Source organism: Lycium ferocissimum, chromosome 9, assembly GCF_029784015.1.
Source record: "Lycium ferocissimum isolate CSIRO_LF1 chromosome 9, AGI_CSIRO_Lferr_CH_V1, whole genome shotgun sequence".
NCBI classification, from domain to species: Eukaryota; Viridiplantae; Streptophyta; class Magnoliopsida; order Solanales; family Solanaceae; genus Lycium; species Lycium ferocissimum.
The window spans coordinates 29,174,997-29,194,816 of NC_081350.1; the positions used below are offsets into that span (position 1 = coordinate 29,174,997).

The 19,820-nt window shown below is 35.4% G+C and overlaps 1 protein-coding gene across 2 annotated transcripts; it reads left to right on the plus strand.

Moving 5' to 3' along the window:
• The first annotated feature begins 2,183 nt into the window (after positions 1–2,183).
• Positions 2,184–17,229, plus strand: LOC132030187 (uncharacterized protein At4g17910). Of its 2 annotated transcripts, XR_009408000.1 has the most exons (17): positions 2,184–2,272; positions 2,365–2,428; positions 2,518–2,560; positions 3,343–3,482; positions 3,744–3,817; positions 3,914–3,989; positions 4,085–4,174; positions 4,886–4,959; positions 6,395–6,482; positions 7,408–7,534; positions 7,620–7,724; positions 8,811–8,940; positions 9,051–9,102; positions 9,225–9,269; positions 16,215–16,308; positions 16,732–16,830; positions 16,935–16,961. XR_009408000.1 is itself a non-coding variant. In XM_059419712.1 (16 exons), exons 1-16 carry the CDS (start codon positions 2,223–2,225, stop codon positions 17,085–17,087), a joined length of 1,410 nt encoding a protein of 469 aa, XP_059275695.1. In that variant the 5' UTR covers positions 2,184–2,222; the 3' UTR covers positions 17,088–17,229. The 2 variants fall into 2 exon arrangements, 1 of the variants encoding a protein (XP_059275695.1); XM_059419712.1 differs by lacking the exon at positions 16,215–16,308 and having other exon boundaries at positions 16,935–17,229.
• Positions 17,230–19,820: the final 2,591 nt, after the last annotated feature.

A 19,820-nucleotide genomic window follows, 5' to 3' on the forward strand; every position in this document is an offset into this window, starting at 1 on the left:
TTATTTATTTCCTCCGTGCACTTTTACTTGTTCACTTTTAACTTTTCACGTTCTTTAAGAAGTAATAAATCTCACGTAGACATATGTTATAGTATTGAATATTTATTCTCTTCTTTACTTGGGCAAAGTACTTGACTTTTCACGTTTTTTAAGAATTAATAAATGAAGTACTCCCTTTGTCCCATATTACTTGGCCACATTACTATACTCGACTTTTCACATTCTTTAAGAATTAATAAATGAAGTACTCCCTTCGTCTCATATTACTTGGCTACATTACTAAAAATATATGTCCATTTTTCTTTATTTCTATTATATAAAAGTGTGGTGAGCGGACGAACATAACATAAAATGCTTGTACCACAAGCTTTACAAATTGCACACACAATGAATACTTGTACCAAGAGCTATATAAATTGTACATTTCAACCAACTACTTTCAATTCCATGTGGACAATAAATTGTACACTTTAACCAACTACTTTTTAATTCCGTGTGGACATATGTGATAGTACTGAATATTTATTGTCTTCTCATATATACATGTATGCACCGTCCGTGCACTTTTACTGTCCACGTTGATTTTTCTTCTTATTATTGATTTTACCCTTCACATTAATTACTCATGTTCAAATCATTTTCCAAGGATATTGACATTATACACCAATAAATATGAATATTATGGTAAAATATATACCCCCTCCGTCCCATATTACTTGCCCACTTTTCGTTTTACATAGCCCTTAAGAAATCATAAATAAAAGATGTATTTTATTATCATACTCCTATGTCTCTCTAATAAAGGGAGTGACTTTTATCCCCGTTTTCCTTCTTTTTCAATACTTTAAACGTGAAGAGAGGACGAACAATTCTCTGACATATTTATTTCCCCCGTCCACTTTTACTTGTTCACGTTCTTTAACAATTAATAAATGAAGTATATATTTTATCAATATAGCCATATTTATTAGTGTAGTATAGTCTCAGTAGCCTTAGAAAATGATTTGAAAATCAGTAATTAATGTGAAGGGTAAAATAAGAAGAAGAAAAATTTCTTTCTTTGATATGTTAACGTGGACAATTACTTTTGACTTTTCACGTTATTTAAGAATTAATTTGGTGATTTACGATATAGCAGATATCTTTCTAATTTTGATTTCTCTGTAACAATTCTTTTTATCTATAATTGTTAATATAAAAAATTATAATGTAACTAATTTACCCCTTATTAACATATTTTTTAATTAATTTAATAAAAATATGTTATTAGTTTTGCTTTTGAAAAATCCAATATATACAACACCTTTGGTTCTTATGTTTGGATCGAACGAGTTAATTAATTGAGATGGTTATTAACTTATCGGTATACATATGAGATATTAAAGAATTTAAAAGAAAAAAATCTAGGATCAAAATATTAATTTTCCCTCACCTTCTTACTAATTTTCTTTTTCACATTGATGAACAACTTTCTTTGTCATGACAATGATAAATTTTTAAAAATTATTTACAACTTAAAAACTGTTAAGGGGCACGTAAAGAAACATAAATAATTTGAGACGGAGTATTTCCGGAAGTGATATACTATGTATTTTTAAACAGAAAAGGGTCAAAATTACCCCTGAACTTTGAAAAATAGTTCATTCATACCCTTCGTTATACTATAGGGCCAATTATACCCTTACCGTTATACTATGGGATCAATTGTACCCTTATGTGTAATTATTGGCCACGCGACATCATCCTACCCCCTTCAAAAAAATTTCCCCTTATCTGTAGGAGATGTCTTCAAAAAATATTTTCCCCTTAGTCTGAGCACAAGCAAGAACCAGACTATAGTACGGCTTCACCGAGTCTCCCAAAGGGTAATTTATTTTACTGGGTAAAAAAAATTTTGAGGGAATTTTTTTTTTAAGGGCTGGGATGATGTCATGTGGCAACCGTTACACATAAATATATAATTGATCCCAAAATATAATGGTAAGAGTATAATTGATCCTATAATATAACGAAGGGTATGATGAACTATTTTTCAAAGTCTTGGGGTAATTTTAGCCCTTTTCCGATTTTTAAAACATGCTAAAAAAAGAAAAGTATAAAAATGGAGTATTTTTTTTCTCTTTCTGATTTCTTAATCAGTTAATTGTAGAGTCACCTCATTCCGATTCAAAACTGTTTTAAGTTCACACACTTAACGAACTTTGCCATCTCCGTTACCGACGATGGATTCTCCGGCGAGTACATTCAATCCAAACAAGCATCTCAAGGAACAGTTACGATCTTCTTCTCATTATTTTTCTTTTAACAACAAATCTATAAATTCCACTTTGTTATGATTTGATTTTTTGACAATTGAATTTTCAGGTTTGTGAGCAATTTGACTGGAACTTCAATGATGGAATTGTTCCTTCTTATTACTACTCTCTCTGTACCAAGCCCTTCCTATAAATGTTTATTTATTTATTTTTGTTGTTAGTATTATGTGTTTTATTTTAATTTTTGTGTGTTGTGATTCAGATGATTCTCTTTCTACGTTCAGTATATTCCAGTACCAAAAAAGGTGTGAAATAACACTACATTGTGTATCATTTTATTCATTCTTGTTTTACCAACATATGGGATTGGGATTATCTTTGCTTCTTATTAAGTTTTAGTTAATTTGTTTTCTTTTTAAATTTTTGCTGGTTTTTCTATTTTAGGGGGTGCTACTCCCTCAGTTTCAATTTGAAGTGTCTTACTTCCCTTTTTGGTCATTCCCAAAAAGAGCGTCTTTTTTTATATTTAGTGAGTTGACAATTGAAACACCATACATGGCAATTTTGAAACCGCAAAATTCAAAGGACATGACACACATCTTTAATTTAGAACCACAAGATTGAAATGTCTCCCTATATTTCTTAAATTCCGCGTCCAGTCAAACTAAGACCCTTAAATTGGGACGGAGGGAGTACTATATAGCTTACATTTGAGCGCTAAATAGTGTGTCGTCAGGGCATCCTACAAAAATGGAATGATACAGAAGAAAAAAAAAAAATCCTACTTAGCGATAAGTAATGTCCCGTGTTTTCTCCCCTTTTAAGCTGATCATTGTTGCCGAAACTCATAAGTGCTGGATTAGTTGTATTGTTTGACTAAAGAAATCCTAACACTGTGTTTGTGACGTAGTTGCTCTTTTTTTCCATTTCCTTTTCTTTTTTCACCATTTATTTATGTGGCAAAGTACTGTATCACTTCGCCCCTTCGTGAGACATCTGATCCTCTATTCAGAGTTTGCATTGGTTAGGCAGTTTTAGTTATAGCAAGCTGACATAATGGTCCCGTTGTCTTTGTTTCTCAATACAGGTCCTAATTCTGCAGAGGCCTTGTCGAAGAAAGATGATAACATTAATGCAGTCATTTCTAAGAAGAACATGGGATCATATCTTGCTGCAGTGACTCTTGATGTCCTATACATTGTTTTTCCAGTCATTTTATGTTTAACTGTGAGTTTTCTCTGTCTGTTCTATCATACTAACAACACTTGTGGTTCATGTTAGCAAGTCTAATAAATGGACGAAAAGATCTCTATTTATATTGACATCTTAATGAACAGGAAAGAGAAAGAAGATTTAGTTTTTGACTGGTTATTATTTCTAGTCATTTGTTAACGTAGTAGTGTTTCCTGCATGCTAGATGATCTCAAGTTTTGACACTTGATTTAATACCTGATATTCATAATCAAATGAGTAATCATTCAATCTCAGATTCTGGCGGATTGGACTTATACTAATGCAGTTGTGATGACCTCCTTGGTGGCATTCTTTATTCTAGCTAGAAGGTAATCGATCATAGAATTCTATAGCCATTCCGTGAAGCTGTTTACATGTATTTCATGTAGCTTGTTGTATGTAAAGGTACTTCATGTTCAATGCAGATCTGGATTTTCTGTTTCTCAGGAAGAGGGGGTCCGATCACTTAGGACAAATATATCTGCATACAGGGTTGCTATGGTATGCAGAATAACCCTCATTTACGTAATGCTTTCATCTACTTTAGTCACCTTTTATTTCGTTACTATTTATGACTTTAGGGATGATTACTGCAGAATTTTCTGACATGCGTATGTATTCTGGCTGTTGACTTCAAGATATTTCCAAGAAGATATGCTAAAACAGAGACCTACGGTACTGGCTTGGTAAACTACTATCTGTATTCTATTGTAATATGTGTGCTAAAACCTTGATGCGTGAACTGTAGTGCCGCCTGAGCGATTGGGAACAACCCAATCTGCAGTTGCTCAGTTATAAGGCGAAAGGGAAGTTCTAATGAGCCTTTAACAACACTGGTGGCAAAGGATTTAGAATGCGTCAGTTTAAAATTCTCTTGACGTGAAGTTTTCTTTGAGAAATGGAGATTAAGGATTAAGCTGACAGGAAACAATTGTAAGATTAAGGGTTATTTCTGGAAAGGAAAAGAATGGAATAGACGAGATGATTTGATGGTATTGTTTTCTAGAGTAGATGAGGGTTGTTCTATGTTATTGATTAGTATTACTATGTAAACTCTCTTGTTGTTTCAAACACATCAAGATTCCTTGTATAGTTCTTGAAATTGCATTCTTTCTCTCATTTTAGGCATTGACATGTTAAATATATCCGAGTAGCTTTTCGCTATAATATGCTTATTGCAAGTTGTCATTATGAAAGTTCTCTCTATTTTTCTTTAATTTTTTATGTTGTCCTACATTAGTCATTTTCATTGTATTGAGATCAACTTCATTGATTCATTCTTTTTGTTTAGGTTCTTCATTCTGGTTCTGTCAACTTACTACTTCTCATGAAACTTTTATGAAGTGTAAACTGGAGTTAGAATTAGGTACCTTATGTTTACCTTGTTGTTATATCAGATGGACATTGGAGTAGGTTCATTTATTGTGGCAAATGCGTTGGTTTCACGACAGGCACGTGGAATTGCAAAAACGTAAGTGATGATTCTCGATTTGAATTTTATCACGATCATTGATGAGATGTTACCTCTCGTGGATGGTGCTATATAGTTTGACATGTTTCTCTTAAAAATATTTTGTCTACCACATATATATACTTCCGTAGCAACCAAGCTAGCTAATTCTGCCTGTGAGTAAACCATGTGAAGATGGCAGGGTGAAAAGCATAATAAGCACATCGCAGAGCGAATTTGTTACTTGAACTGACTTGTCCTTTGCTGTGCTTCAATGTTTTTCCCTAGTTTGTTGCACTCTTATTTTACGCTGACCAATAAGAGTTGAAAGTAACACACTCATTCGTAAAAGCAGGTAGAATTTCTAGTTATGTTCGCACTGAATTAAGCTTCAATGACAAGGTCATGGTGCCCTTATGAAATAACGTGGATGCCTAAAGGAGTGATGTTTGATGTCCCCAAATCATTGACTGCTTACATTTCATCAGATTCAGAAGGAGCTTTATTGGGAGAATAAAAGGCATATTTTCGTACTTTTAATTGATCAGAAGGCATTGAAAAGAATGGTATTGCTGGGTGGAACACTTTTTAGTTTCATTGTAGATTGGCGCTGCATTTTTTTCAGAATTGGACAGTGACATAGATATGTGCTTAAGCATCATAGGATATGTTTTTTACCATACAGGTGTAAGATTGCATATGGCTACTATGCCCAATCTTCTATGAAGGGCTTTTATTTCTAAGGGATGTTGCAAGTATAAAATTCAACAACATTTAACTCCTCACTACTACTCATTCCTTTTAATTTGTTGCATCTTCTGTTATCACTGCCTTGGAGTTTTTCACTAGGTTTCATTTAGCAATGCCGAGGAAAGGGCACATGGAAGCTCTACAAATATCCAAAATATTTTCCCTTTTTGTCCATCTCTGGGTAACATATGCTACAGATTCCCCTGTATTAGGTACATACTGTCATGCTTCTTCTTAGGTGATCTTTCTCGTTCCATGGATTTCTAATTAGTTATCCTATTTGATTCTTTGGGATGCTTCACGTATCTCTCAACTAGTCACCTTTGTAAACTTAAAACCTCCTTGGCGAGCACTAGTAAGTTTTTTTTTTTTTTCTTTTTTTCGAAAAATATAAAAATTGATCAAGAAAGAATATTATTTCATGGAAACCATATAGCTGTATATAACTGATTCCCCTATACTAGGGCTTTCAACCAAAACATACAGTCAATAATGTTTCTTCATTATGAAAGTCAGAATTCGGTTCCATTACTTTTATAATTGATTCTCTTTTTGATTCATTTGATAACGGAAGATATTCCTCTGCACTAGGTCAACAAAAGTATAGTCAGATCACGTTGCTTCGTAGTTATCTAATTGATTCTCTTTTTTTATTCATTTAATAAAGAAAATCTCGCAGTTTCTTATGTGGCACTTATATTTCCAGGAATTTGAGAAATGCAATATCCTCAACTTGTCCACTCATAGTCCTGGGGTTTGCTCGAGTCTTTTTCACATCAAGTGTTGATTATCAGGTAAACAGAATCCTAATTCTTCTACATTACCAATGTTTATCCTTGTTTTTCTGTGTACGTGTGGTGGTGGGTGGGGGTGGGGGGGACGGTGTATTTCAGCCAGTGGATTACGGAGAAGCTTTTGAGAATGTCTTGTGATAGCCGTCTTTGAGAATGTCTTGTGAGCCTTCTTAATCATGAATTTTTTGTCTTATTGTTCTGTATGTATTTCTGATTATGTCCAACACAATCCACAAGATGAGTGTCGCAGAAATGCGGATGCTAAGCTGGATGTGAGGTCAAACAAGATTAGACAAGATTAAAAATGACCACATTCGCCAGAAGGTGCAAGTAGCACATTTAGGATAAAATAAGAGATGGTCGCTTGAGATGGTTTGATATGTCCTGCATCGACCTCCAAATACACCTGTCCATAGTTGTGAAGCCATGGTAGTGAATGTGTTAACATGGGACGAGGTAGACCTAAAGTTACATGGAAGGAAGTTGTTTCGAGAGACCTATAGTCTCTTGAAATTCAAGTGAACTTAGCGAAGGATAAGGGACAATGAAAGAAAAAGCTCTATATAGGCGATTTGTGATGTTTTTCAGTTCCCATTCTCAAAATGTTCTTATTTTCCTGTGTTTGACTGCAGCTATCATCGTTAACTTTTCTCAGCATATTGTTTTGTCAAAATGGTAATTTTAGAAGGGTCCATAAGCTTTATAGTCTTCTAGCTTTAAACTTCCTTTCTGAAGTACTGCTTACCTATATGTATTTCTGTTTGTATGTACAATTAAATGCATCATATATCTATACTAATGCTTGCAGATGTTTCTCATGAGGTTTTCCTGCAAAGCTACTATGATCCTTTCTTCATCTGCATTGGTAGCCATTTCTTCAAACTATCTCATTCTTATAGCTGATAGAAGTCATTCGCTTCCTCAGGTTCACGTAGGTGAATATGGTGTGCACTGGAATTTCTTTTTTACTCTTGCTGCTGTGGCAATTTTGACGTCGATGATTAATCTTCCACCGAGTTATTGTGGAATTCTGGGGTGGTTTATTCTAGTAGGTATTGTTGTAATCTTGGCCCATCTCAGAATTTTTGGTACCTTCTCATGTGCTTGGTAAGCCTATAATGCTGTTTGTCCTTTCAGTATATGAGGTCTTCCTATTGCTTGGGCTAAATGAATATCTTCTTTCAAATGAAAGAGGACATGACATCATCAGTCAAAACAAAGAAGGAATTTATAGCATTTTTGGTAAGTATAATTGTGAATTGAAATTAGAGCAGTCTTTCTCTCTCTTTACACCATGCGTTTGCTTATTTCCTTGTTCAGTTTTATGTTTTTTGTGTCTTTTTGGGAATTCTTTGAAGAAGAGACTGGCTGGTTGCCCGTTTAATTTTAACTTGGAATTGAAACATTCCTCTTTTTTCTGGTCTTGACACTAGCTCAACGTACCAATATATGGAACTTTTTTAAGCTCTGGGTGGCTGTGCTTGTAAATCAAAATAAACTTTAAGATATAACTATCATAATTAGTTCTTAATTTAGTAGTACTCAGAATAAGGGCAGTTCATGAATTGTAACTTTATTTTAGCAAGATCTGGGGGTTTTATTTAGTTTTTTTGTGGGGTATTTATTTTGTCTGTCTAGAGTACACGTGTAAACTGCTCCCTAGCAGGGGATACAGAGGTTTGCTAATTTGTTTAAGTGGAAGAATTATGTGAATAATGCGTGGAATTAGGTGAATGTTGATCCATGTAACATAACTTCATTGTTGTAAGAACTAGGGATTCATTTTCTTTTTCGGGGTTCATTCTTTGTTGAATCTAGCACATGTATCAACTGTTGCCTATGATGGAACACAAAGGGGTCAGGTAAGTTTGTAGATATTGGGACAAATAAACATCCAGATTAACACACACACCCCCCAGACCCACTGAAGAAAAATAGGTCTTTTCCAGATGGAAAAAATAAGTTTTTGTTGTGCAAGTTTTGAATTTTTTTTTTTTTCCAGAACGAGGCAAATATTGCTTATTTGGGATACCCTTTTTCTAGAGGAATTGAAAACTCTTACAATGACTTTTCTTTTCAAGGCAGAACAAAGTATGTTAAATGAAGAAGTAATTAGCTATTTCTACTTTCTTGCTCATATTTTTTCTCAGAAGGTATTTATGAGTCATCTTTAACCAAATGTGATATTTAATTTCATTGTATGAGCATTATTGACTTTAGCTAGGTTGAAGCTGCTCATAATATTTTCAGTATTTCTTGTCACAATCTCCTTGATATTTTAATTTATGGTTGGTACTTTTGGTTTAGCAAATTGTTTCTTTTTATCAGGTTATTGGGGTTTGTACCTTGTTTGTGTCCAACTAGGCAACTATCTTTTCTTTGGAAAGCCTGGAGATGCTGTGTTGAGAACAAATGATTGGGCAAGGATTAGAGTCTGGATTATCTGTCTTCTGTTCTGGTCTGATTTTTGGCTTTGGAGTTTTTTTTTGGTCCACTTTCTGCATGTTTGCTGCCTTGCTATTTAATTGCCGATATTTCTTAGCTTGTTGCTGCCTCTTCATGTTGCAGGTTGTTGACTGTTTTCCTAGACAGGCATGTTGAGAGGGTTTCTCGCAGAATGGTAGAGTTTATTACTCTGGGAGTTTTCCTCTTATTTTCAGTAGCAAATATCTTAGTTTTCAGTAGCAAATATCTTAGTTTTCAGTAAGTTTAAGTCAAATGACTAATAATCTCTTTTAACAGTGCAACCTGGCTTATGTTACTGTAACACTGGCTATGAACCTTCAGGTAAGATTCATATAAATTGGCTCTGTTTCCAAATGGCTCTGGACTTTCTCTTCTGCTGTGTGTTTCAAGAATGTTCTGAGCCGTTTGTTGATCTCTTCATTCAAGTCTGTTTCTTTGATACTGCTAAAGACCATAATCCACTCTTTTATTGTATCTACCTAGATGCTGATTAAAGTTCTTTTTTCATAGTTAGAATGTGGAATTGTCTCTTCCCTGTGGCTCCTTTTGTTTGCTTTACTGTGGCAGCTACTCATTCCATCTCTGCAATGATTACTCTATCAAACAGTTCTACATTGTAAATGGAGTTTGTGCTTGCAGACACACATGTTAGTCTTATTGGACGGATGTACTTTTGTCTCTTTAAGTTCATAGTTTCTGACGTCATCTCTCATAAGCTATTTCAAGACTGAATGCAAAAACGGAATAACTTAGACCAACTGTATTAAGAACGATTTTCGAAAAGTTTTGAGATAGTGAGACTAAAGGTAGATGAGTGGTTATTTCAGTCAATTGCTCGATACAAAATTACAAGAATGACTTAGTAATATTCATACACGCGGGACAGATAGAAACCTTAGCTGAATTCATAGATAACCTATGTTGAAGTAAAGGATATGATGAGGATAGACTAGTTTTGAAGTGCGTTGTTGAGGTTAAAGTGATGACTAACCAAGCTATTCGATGTTAAGGAGTGAAAGATACCTAATGAGTGGAAGATTGGTTCCAATATATAAAAACAAAGGAGATAAATTAAACTCATATAATATAACATTGCGAAAATAGTGATGGAGCATAGACATAGGGACATTAAGTGTGACTGAGTGGGTTCATCCCTTGTAGTTAGCGGAGTATTTTTGTTAAGATTTGTAGAAATTTTTAGAGAGAGAAAGATATCTACATGATATCCAGTTAACTAGAGAAAGCATATGGTAGTGCCAGTAAAGTCCTTTGTTGGTAGTTTGAAAATAAAGAATCCATACCAAATATAAATGCGATAAAGGATATGTACAAAGGAGCAGTTACAAGTGTGAGAACAGTAGAACTCCTTGTTCTCAATGTCATTAATTTCTCAGAACTGAAAGCTACTTTTGTTTCTCTATCTCCTATTATTTCTTATATCTCCACTGACAGATTGGACTTATCAAGTTCTGAATTAAGTGACAAATGATTAATCAATCAACTACCTTTCACTTCCAAACTAGTTGGGGTCAAATATATAATCTACATCCTTTCCTCTCTATTTGTATCAATTTCATTTCAATACTGGCAATTCTCTAAAACTAGAGGTTCTCTAAGTCCTACACTTATTCCCACAGAGACATACAAGTTTCTGCTGAACTAAAAATATTCCTGACAAACACCATTTTTAATGTAACAGTAAAAGCAACAACTAATCCTTAATTTGAACTAGCTGGCATTGTCTATATGGATTCATTACTACCATTATCTTCTGTTTTTTAGCTAAATATGCATCTCCAATAAATCATAGGTTGTTTTAGATGACCCTTCTGTGTTATTCTATGTCTACCTTATCCTCTTTTTATTTTTATTTTTTATATTAAATCAATTCCACAGACTACCTTTGTCTATGGCCATTGGGGGGTTTGGCATTGACCCCTACCTTGTTAATAACACATTCACAGATATACATGGGAGGAGGGCTAGGCCATGACTCCCTCTTTTACATATGTGAGGAATAACCTCTCTTACTACTTGCCCCTATGAGCTAGGAGAACACTACTAATTAGATTACCTCCAATTAGTTATGTTCTCATTACAACAGCACCTCATGGGACATCATAACTATAATACAAAAACAACCTACTCATTTTACATAGGACTTGCAACACATTCCTAATGAAGGTGCTGCCAATAGTCCAGCAAAAAATGACTAACATTCAGTCCAAAAAATCATGTTCCTTTCCTTGCATTTGCTTGAGATCTTCCTCCTTCTTCTTCTTCTGCTTGCTGCTTCTCTTCTTACTCTTCCGATTGTAATTCAGATTCTGAAGTTTGCTAGTTGAGCCTTATCCATCCTTACTGCTCCTCTAGCCTGCATTGAATTTGTCACGCCCCGAACCATGGCCTGGGCGAAACACGACACTCGGTGCCTTACTACATGTGACCGAGCGAACCACATGGCTTGCTGAATCATTATGAGACGTATCATAAGCGGAATAAGACATGAATGCATAGTGAGCCTTTGTAAAACATAGTAAGTCATAATATTAAATAGAAATACTTGTTTAAATCATGAATGCGGATAATATCATAAATGAACTAGGGTGGCTAACCGACTCTGAAAGTCTGACATAACATAACTGACTTGTCTAGTCTATAAAAACTCTATCATGAGTCTGACCGGAAAACATACTTTTTGGGACAAGGCCCCCAGCATACCTGAAATGCATAGCTAATCATAAATAAAGAGTTAACTAAACCCCGAATGAGATGGGGCTCACCAATAAGCTGATAAGTCTGAAGTCCTACTGAGCAGGTGCGTCGTCCTGTAAATCTGAATCTGCATCGTGAAATGCAGGCCCCCGGGCAAATAAAAGGGGACGTCAGCACATTGAATGTACTGGTATGTAAAGCAACTGAATGAAATAGCATGGGACATGGAAATAACATAATAGGGACTGAACTGAAACATGATCATGAACATGAATATCTGACATGGACATAATTACATATATATAACATGGGTAAAACATTTTAAGTTGGGAGAGCAATAAATATATAACCGACAACGTGCTGGTACTTGCGTCCTACCAGCAGAACACTCACACCTTGCCAGGGTAATGAGATTTAAACATGGCATGAAAGGATCCAGTCATTATGAGAGATCGTCCTAAGCATGGGTGGAGCGATCCTCATCCTACGGTGGCTACGTAGTTTTAGGCTGCTTGAAGCCTTCTTGGTAATTAATGCAACTCCCAAAAATATGAACATGGAAAATAAGTGGCACTTGCCGCCCATGACTTTTCATGAACTTGCATGTACATGGATATCGTTCGTATTATTCTTGCATGAACTTATAAAACATATATAGCTTTTCTTGAAAATATCATAATAGCTTGTGAGTCCTTGGTTTCATGAGATACTTGTCATAATCTTGCAAACATGTTCTTGATTCATGAGTAATAATAATAGTTCATAATTATATATATAATTAACTTGAAAACATGCTTGTAACTTACTAGATAAAATCATAAGGCTTCATATAAACATAATGAGAACACATGAGGAAGAATTCATGATTCATGGATTAAGCTAGGGTTCCTAATAACCATAATGGAAGACTAGGAATACAATAACGAATATAGATACAAAATTCATGTTCATAAATACATAAATACGGGCTACCAATATGTTGGGTTTAATGCCCAAGGATTTGAACTTCATGGATATCAAGAAACGGAGCGTGGGGAAGAACGTAGAGATTCCCACACATGGATAGAAGTTCTACATACCTTAAATCGCTTCAAAAACTTGAGAAAAATCGGAATCTTTGAATAAGAAATTCCAAAATCTTGATTCTTGAAACTTGGAATGGGTTTTCTTGAAAACCCTAGGTTAGGAACAATGATTTCTTGTTTAGATTACAAGGATATATATTAGAATTGACTTGGAATGATTAGAATTGGCTTACCTTGGTGTTCTTGGTGATGAGAGAGGGTAGGAGGTCGTTCTAGGCTTGAAGGAATGAAAAATAATGATTTTGGACTGCTTTGGACGAATATATACTGTTCTGGGTCGTAAATTATATGGCCACTAAATACGGTCCGTATTTCATAATATGGGTCGTATTTCGGGTCGTATTTTTGGACTGCTCTGCGACTCTTCAGTAAAATGGCCATAACTTTTTGTACAGATGTCCGGTTGACCTCCATAATATACCGTTGGAAAGGTATTTCAAAGCTCTACAACTTTCATCAGGAAGTTTTCCCAAATTCCCAAATAATAAAGGGGTTATGGTCGCTGGAAGTAAGACCTTCTACAAACTCACTTGAAAACATGCCCCGTAGAGTGGCTTCCAACGTTGTTGTGCCAAAGACTCTTCTTATGACTTGATTAGTTTTCAAAACACTTCCTGTATCTCCCATATTGGTTCCATTATACCCCCCATCTTACGCGTTAAATCTTAGCTCAAAGATCTGAGATGTTACAAAATTATGCAAGTTAGCTATCAAACTACACTGTGCATTACTACCAAATTTAGCTAAAGAGTCTGCTGCTGTGTTTGCTTCCCTGAAACAATGCTGCACTTTGATGTTTCTTTTGTCAATGATCCTTTTCATTGCTCTGCACTTTGATGTTTCTTTTGTCAATGATCCTTTTCATTGCTTCAATTTCCTTCAAGAATTCCCAAGGGATGCCATATGTACCATCAAGCCACTTAACCACCAGAATTGAGTCGACTTCCATAATACCATTGTTGATATCATTATGATCAAACCAGTTGATACCAAAGCTTGCAGCCTGAATTTCAGCACTGTTATTAGAGCAAAAATTAACTGCTTTGGCAAATGCCATAATGATGTCTCCTCTAGAATTTCTGGCAATTCCTCCAATTCCTGCTTTGTTGCTGTGTACCATGCTGCTTCCATCAGTGTTCATCTTGATGACATTATCTGGAGGTTTGCTCCAAACAACAGGTAGGCTAGTTAACACAGCTTTATGAGCTTCCACGCTACTGCATATCCTGCTCCAATTGTCTCTTAAGTCAATCTTGTAGCCTTTTTTAATCATGATACACTTCACATGCTGACCCACTTCATAGCAAATCTTGGCCTCAGAATACTTCTTGTTTCCATATTTTACAGAGCTCCAAGCTTTCCACAACTCCCAACAGATAAGGACAGGAATGCACTGGTATGCTACTCTTAACATAGAGTTCTTTGTGTAAAAGTTCCACCATGTTAAAAACCTTGCTTGAATAGTTTGATTCTGCATATTGATGCCCAAAGACTGACCAAAGAATCCCCAGACCTTCATAGCTAAATCCCCTTCAATGAAGACATGGAGCATAGTCACCTCCTTAGGATGATTACAGCAAATGCACATAGGATTAGAATTATTTGAGAAATTCTTAATTCTATCATACATAGGCAGCTTATTCTTGATAATTCTCCAGCTGATAAATGCCATTTTAAAAGAATTTCCTTTATTCCATATGCACTTCCATAGAGGAGATTTAGGCAATCTTTTCCTCAGGGCTTGGAAGGCACTGGCACAGGTGAACTTTCCTGAAGGATTATCTATCCAGATGGCCTGGTCCATTTTGTTTCTCTGTCCAATATCCACCTTCTGAATGACATAGCATATATCTGGTGGAACCAGCTTTGAAATATACTCCATGTCCCAATTGTCTCCTTCTAGGCAGTCTGTTACCATAAGAGTACCAGGGTTACTGTTAGAATGGTGATAGATAGCTAGAGGACCAAGACCTGTCCAATTGTCCCACCAAAATGAGATTTTTGCTTCATTAATCCTCCATAAGATGTGAGGTTCAGTGTCAGCTTTAATTCTCAAAAGTTCTTTCCAAATGAAAGATTGATAACCTTGAACATTTCTTGCAACTACATGACCTCTTTGACAGTATTTTGCCATCATAAACTGAGACCATAGGTTATTTTCTGCTCTCAGCCTCCACCATCTTTTAGAGGCAAAAACTTTACAGATGTCCTCTATGCTTTTGAAACCTGTACCTCCCTCAGATTGAGGGTAACACATATTTGTCCAAGAACTCCAATGATACCTCTTTTTGTTGTCAGTCTGTCCCTAGAAAAAATCTGCAAAATACTTTTCAAGCTGTTTTATTATCCCCTTGGGGGGGGGGGACATTGCTGCTAGAGTATGAAGGATTTGGGACTGGAGTACATGTTTAATAATGATTGCTCTTCCTCCAGATGACAGAATGTTGCCTTGCCATCCTTGAGCCTTGTTCATGACACTTTTAGCAATGTCAGCAAAATAAGATAATCTCTTCCTTCCAGGAAAAATAGGACATCCCAAATACTTCATGGGAAAAAACTGATGTTTGTACCCAGTAATCCTGCTAATCATCCTTCTTCTATTCTCAGGTGAATGAGTTGCAGTCAAGAAAACACTTTTGTCTATATTGATCTCTTGTCCAGAAGGAGTGATCATTTTGATGGTTCTCTTGTTTCCAGATGAGAAAATGACTATGTTATCTGCATAACAGAGATGATTGATCAAAGGTCCCTTTTGTTGCATAGTGTAACCAATATACCTTTCTTTGTTGTGTAGTTGATTCAGTGCCTTGGGCAAAGTCTCTACTGCCAAAACAAAAAGTCCAGGTGACAAAGGGTCACCTTGCTTAAGACCTCTGGTAGAATGAAAGAAACCATGTCTCACACCATTGATCATGACTGAGTACCAAACCTCAGAAATGAGTCTATGAATGACATCAATAAAAATTTCAGAGAAACCCATTTTTCTGATAGCAGCTTTGAGAAAGAGCCAAGAAACTTTGTCATAGGCTTTAGCCATGTCCAGTTTCATAACTATATTCCCATATTTGTTATCCTCTTCTAGCATCTTCAATCATCATAATGTCAAAACCATCTCCAATAATATTTTTTCTCATTTTATCCTTTATGTGCTACTCGCATCCTCCATCTGATGTAATTGTTTCGAACTTTGCCCAATTTTGTAATCTTGTTCAACTGCATATCCATGTTAACTTGTGCATTTCTATGACATTCATCTTCTGGATATATTGCATTATTGGGACACTACATTTACTCCAGTATAACATTGTATCTCCCACCACTGTTCCGAAAATTTTTCTTTCGTTTTGTTAGGCACTGGATTCAATGAAAATCTCTTTGTATCTCTTCCCATTATTATTTACTAAATAGCATGGGTCAAGTTGTGACTTGTAAGGAAATGTTTTAACTTTAAACTTCTTTTTAACAAGTTAATTAGTTAGGGATCATTCACGCTTCTTAGTGAAAGAGTGTCTTGTGAGTAATACCACAGAGAATGGATGTCATTGAGCTAAGAACTAAAGGTTGGCTGATAACTTCTTGTCTTTTGAAAAAGCTAATCCTATTTTGCTTTTTGGGTTGTTTGACCAAATTTCTGGGTGAAGTACGATGCTTGCTCTTAATTTTTCTTCTGAAGATTCAACTTAATATACATCTACACAAGCTGCGTATTGCTTTTTCAAAATGTTGCTAACACATTCCAAAAGGTTTGATCAAAGATAGATTCATTTCACTCTCGTAAGGGAACATCACCGGACTGCTAGATAGAGGAAGAGTTTACTAATTAGCAATTTTTTGTGTTTTCTTGGGAAGAACTTTGGGATTACTTGCGAATTTCTCTTGAATGCAATGCTGCATAATTTCATACCCAAATCTGCTGGCGTGATCCATATAATGTTGCATTTCTTTTTTTGATTTAGGCATGACTCAACGTTTCCCCTTTTCAGGTTTTTGCAGTTTTAACTCTAGCTGATTATGTACCTGGATATAAAGTTGCTTCACTGATAGAAGTTTTTGACCGAAATCTACTGGGCTCTTTTCTTCTGGTGAGGAAAATTTATTGCTGACTGACATCACATTCTATAATACTTTATGTTCAACCTTAGATCTCTGGATGTTTAGTCATAAAAATCGTTGTGCAATCATGCAGGCTAACGTGCTAACTGGAATGGTTAACCTGTCCATGGATACCCTCTCTGTCTCACCATTCGCTGCACTTGCTATCTTGGTTGGATATGCATACATTTTATCTATTGCCGCAGCAGTTGCACATTTTTATGGTATTCGATTGAAGTTTTGGTAGTGGAGCTTGTTCTAGTGTTTCATTCGTTCATTCTTTAACCCATCCTCCATTATATGACTATTCTTAATGTTATTCCTGTAAGAGATCCTGTGTGTCTACAGTAGATTCTGAAATCGAGGTATTGGATTCAGTTTTAGTTCAATATGGCTGAACAATATTTTTCCCTTGCCCGCTGCCCCTTTCCCTTCAAAGAAGAGGGGGGGAAAAAGAACCTGTTGATTTAAACTGCGCTACGGAACACTTTATTTCTGATAGTAATTAGAAATGTGCAGTGAGGATTGTGAGAGAAATGAGCAAAGCATGCTCACATGAGCATGTTATCGCGGCCTAAATCATATGCCCTTGCTGTGTTGCAACAGCCCAAAGGAGTATGTGTGACAGGAAGCAGCAGAGAGAGAGTAAGACCTCAATCCCTTTTCTGCATTCTTTGTGCATGCACCGGGTTGGATTGCCCATGGCCGTACATAAATACCAAATACTGGGGCAAAAAAAGAAAGCTAAACTCAAAGCCCATTTGGGAAATGGTATTAACGGGTCCCCCCAGGAACATAAGGGTCCCAGAAAAAGAAAGTGATAATACTATTTGTTTTTTAAAATAATAATAGAAGGAGAGTTTCAGTTTTGAATGCAGATGATTGCTGAAATGTACTTTTTACAAGAGAGAGGTTTGGTTGGTCACATGGATTATGGATACCCTATACAGAGAGGGTCTGACAGGTTGGACCATGGTCCAACGTCCATTCATCAGTCCTCTTCTCCAGATAAGGTGACATTTCCTGTGTTTCTACTTTCTTTGTCTTTCACATGGTCCTTATCTACAGTTTACCTTCCTATTCTTCTTCCCCCCACCCCCTCTCTCTCTCTCTCTCTGTCTTTCTTTTTTGTTGAGTTATTGTTTGGCCTTTACCTTTTATTACTTTGGTGATTATGAACAATATAAGGTTGGATATTTTTATCATATAAGGTTTTTATCTGGATCGACAAGATCAAGGTACAGTCATGAGACGATGTACAACATATTTTTGCATTATAAAACATCATTCTATTTTTTTTTTTTTTTTTAGTGATGCTGGTGTTCGGACCAATATGCGTGCATGTTGACTAATGCACTGAGTACTTTTTTTTTTTTTGGGTAACTAATGCACCTGAGTACTTTGTATAGTCCACAAGCGTAGCAGGTGCTTGAACAACTGGAGCTATTTCATATTTTGGATTGAAGATTATCTTTTCACGTAATAAATATATTAAAACTAGATCTCTAGTTGAATTAATTGGAGTAGTTAATTGTCCTTTACCCAAAAAAAAAAAAAATGGAGTAGTTAATTGTCTCACAAAACTCCTAGTTCCTTAGGTTATCAAACATTTGCTAGAGGTAGTTAAGAGTAACTTTCTTTTTATCACAAAATTGTCAATCCAATACCGAATTTCATGGTTGATGATGTGGGTGGCCTGACTGTAGGCTTCAAAGGACTAATAAGCAGTGCTTATTTGAGGAATTTCCTACCCCCCCCCCCCTCCTTTTCGGAGGGAAAATTTGGGGAGCAAGGTACTAATAAGTAGTAGCATTTCTCAAAGGGATTGTTTAGCGGGTAAAATGTCACACCTAGAAATTACTCCCTCCGCCTAATTTATGCTAATTGTTTGACCAGACATGATGTTTAGGAAATAAGGTTTTTTTTTTTTATGTTTTTTGTTTTTTTGGAAACTTATGATCTAAAACAATATATAGGCATGTGTGGTTATCTATAAAGCATCTCTTCAAGGGTAAAAAGAAAAATTTAAAGTTGAACTGTTTCTATATATAAAAGTGTATTGTTCTTTCTCTCTCTCTTTTTTTTTTTTTTTTTTTTTTTTTTAAGACTAAAAAGAAAAATATATCACATTATTTGTGACAAAGAGAGTATAAGTTTTGCAACAAAAAGAAAGTGGAAACTCGTTGGATACCCAAGGGGCAGTAAGAGGTAGAGTAGGACAAGGGGAAATGACAAACTTGATGTCAAAAGTATGATTCAAGTATCATGGAGGACCCGAGTGAGCACTTACGTTTTATGCAAAGTTCCAAATATTTTGGTGGATATCATTTCATTACGTTTTATGCAAAGTTCCAAATATTTTGGTGGATATCATTTCAAAATCCATATTCAAAAAATGAACTCCATATTTCAAAATCCATTGTCAAAAAATGAACTCCATATTTAATGAGTTGATTAACGTGTTAGGTAGATAGAATAAGAGTCAAAGGATAGAAGCATTGAACAACAAATGCATGCATCATGCATTCTATTTACGTTGTAAGGCTTTTCGTATGGCAGCTTTTCCCTCAACATTTTGCCAGAGTTGGCAAATTTCGTCTTTTTTTTTTTTCCTGTATAATCTACATATTATAATATAAAGTTCACGACCTATTGTAAAATGGGTATGATACATCAGAATGGTTATGGAACAAAAGCGTCTATTAAATTTTGACTTATCGTTGACTAACTCCGTTTTAGACTAATTGATTGTATTGACTTTATTCTTATCAAAGACGAATCTTTTCCACTTTCGTGTTCCCATTATTCATTGGTTCAATTTAACCCACATGGAAAAATACGCTCAATTAGTAGTACACTATAAGTGTAGAACTTGTTAGCGCTACAAGGAAATAGAGATGCAAAGGCAAAAGACGAGTTAAATAGTGAATTGAAATCGTATTCTTTTCGAAAAAAAGATACCCATTACGTGGGTAGATTA

Excerpts from the sequence above, each read along its gene's own strand:
- LOC132030187 (XM_059419712.1), top strand. The coding sequence starts at position 2,223 with ATGGATTCTCCGGCGAGTACATTCAATCCAAACAAGCATCTCAAGGAA. Across the intron at positions 3,483-3,743 it reads CAGTCATTTTATGTTTAACT|ATTCTGGCGGATTGGACTTA; the intron begins GTGAGTTTTCTC and ends ATTCAATCTCAG. Across the intron at positions 4,960-6,394 it reads GCACGTGGAATTGCAAAAAC|GAATTTGAGAAATGCAATAT; the intron begins GTAAGTGATGAT and ends TTATATTTCCAG.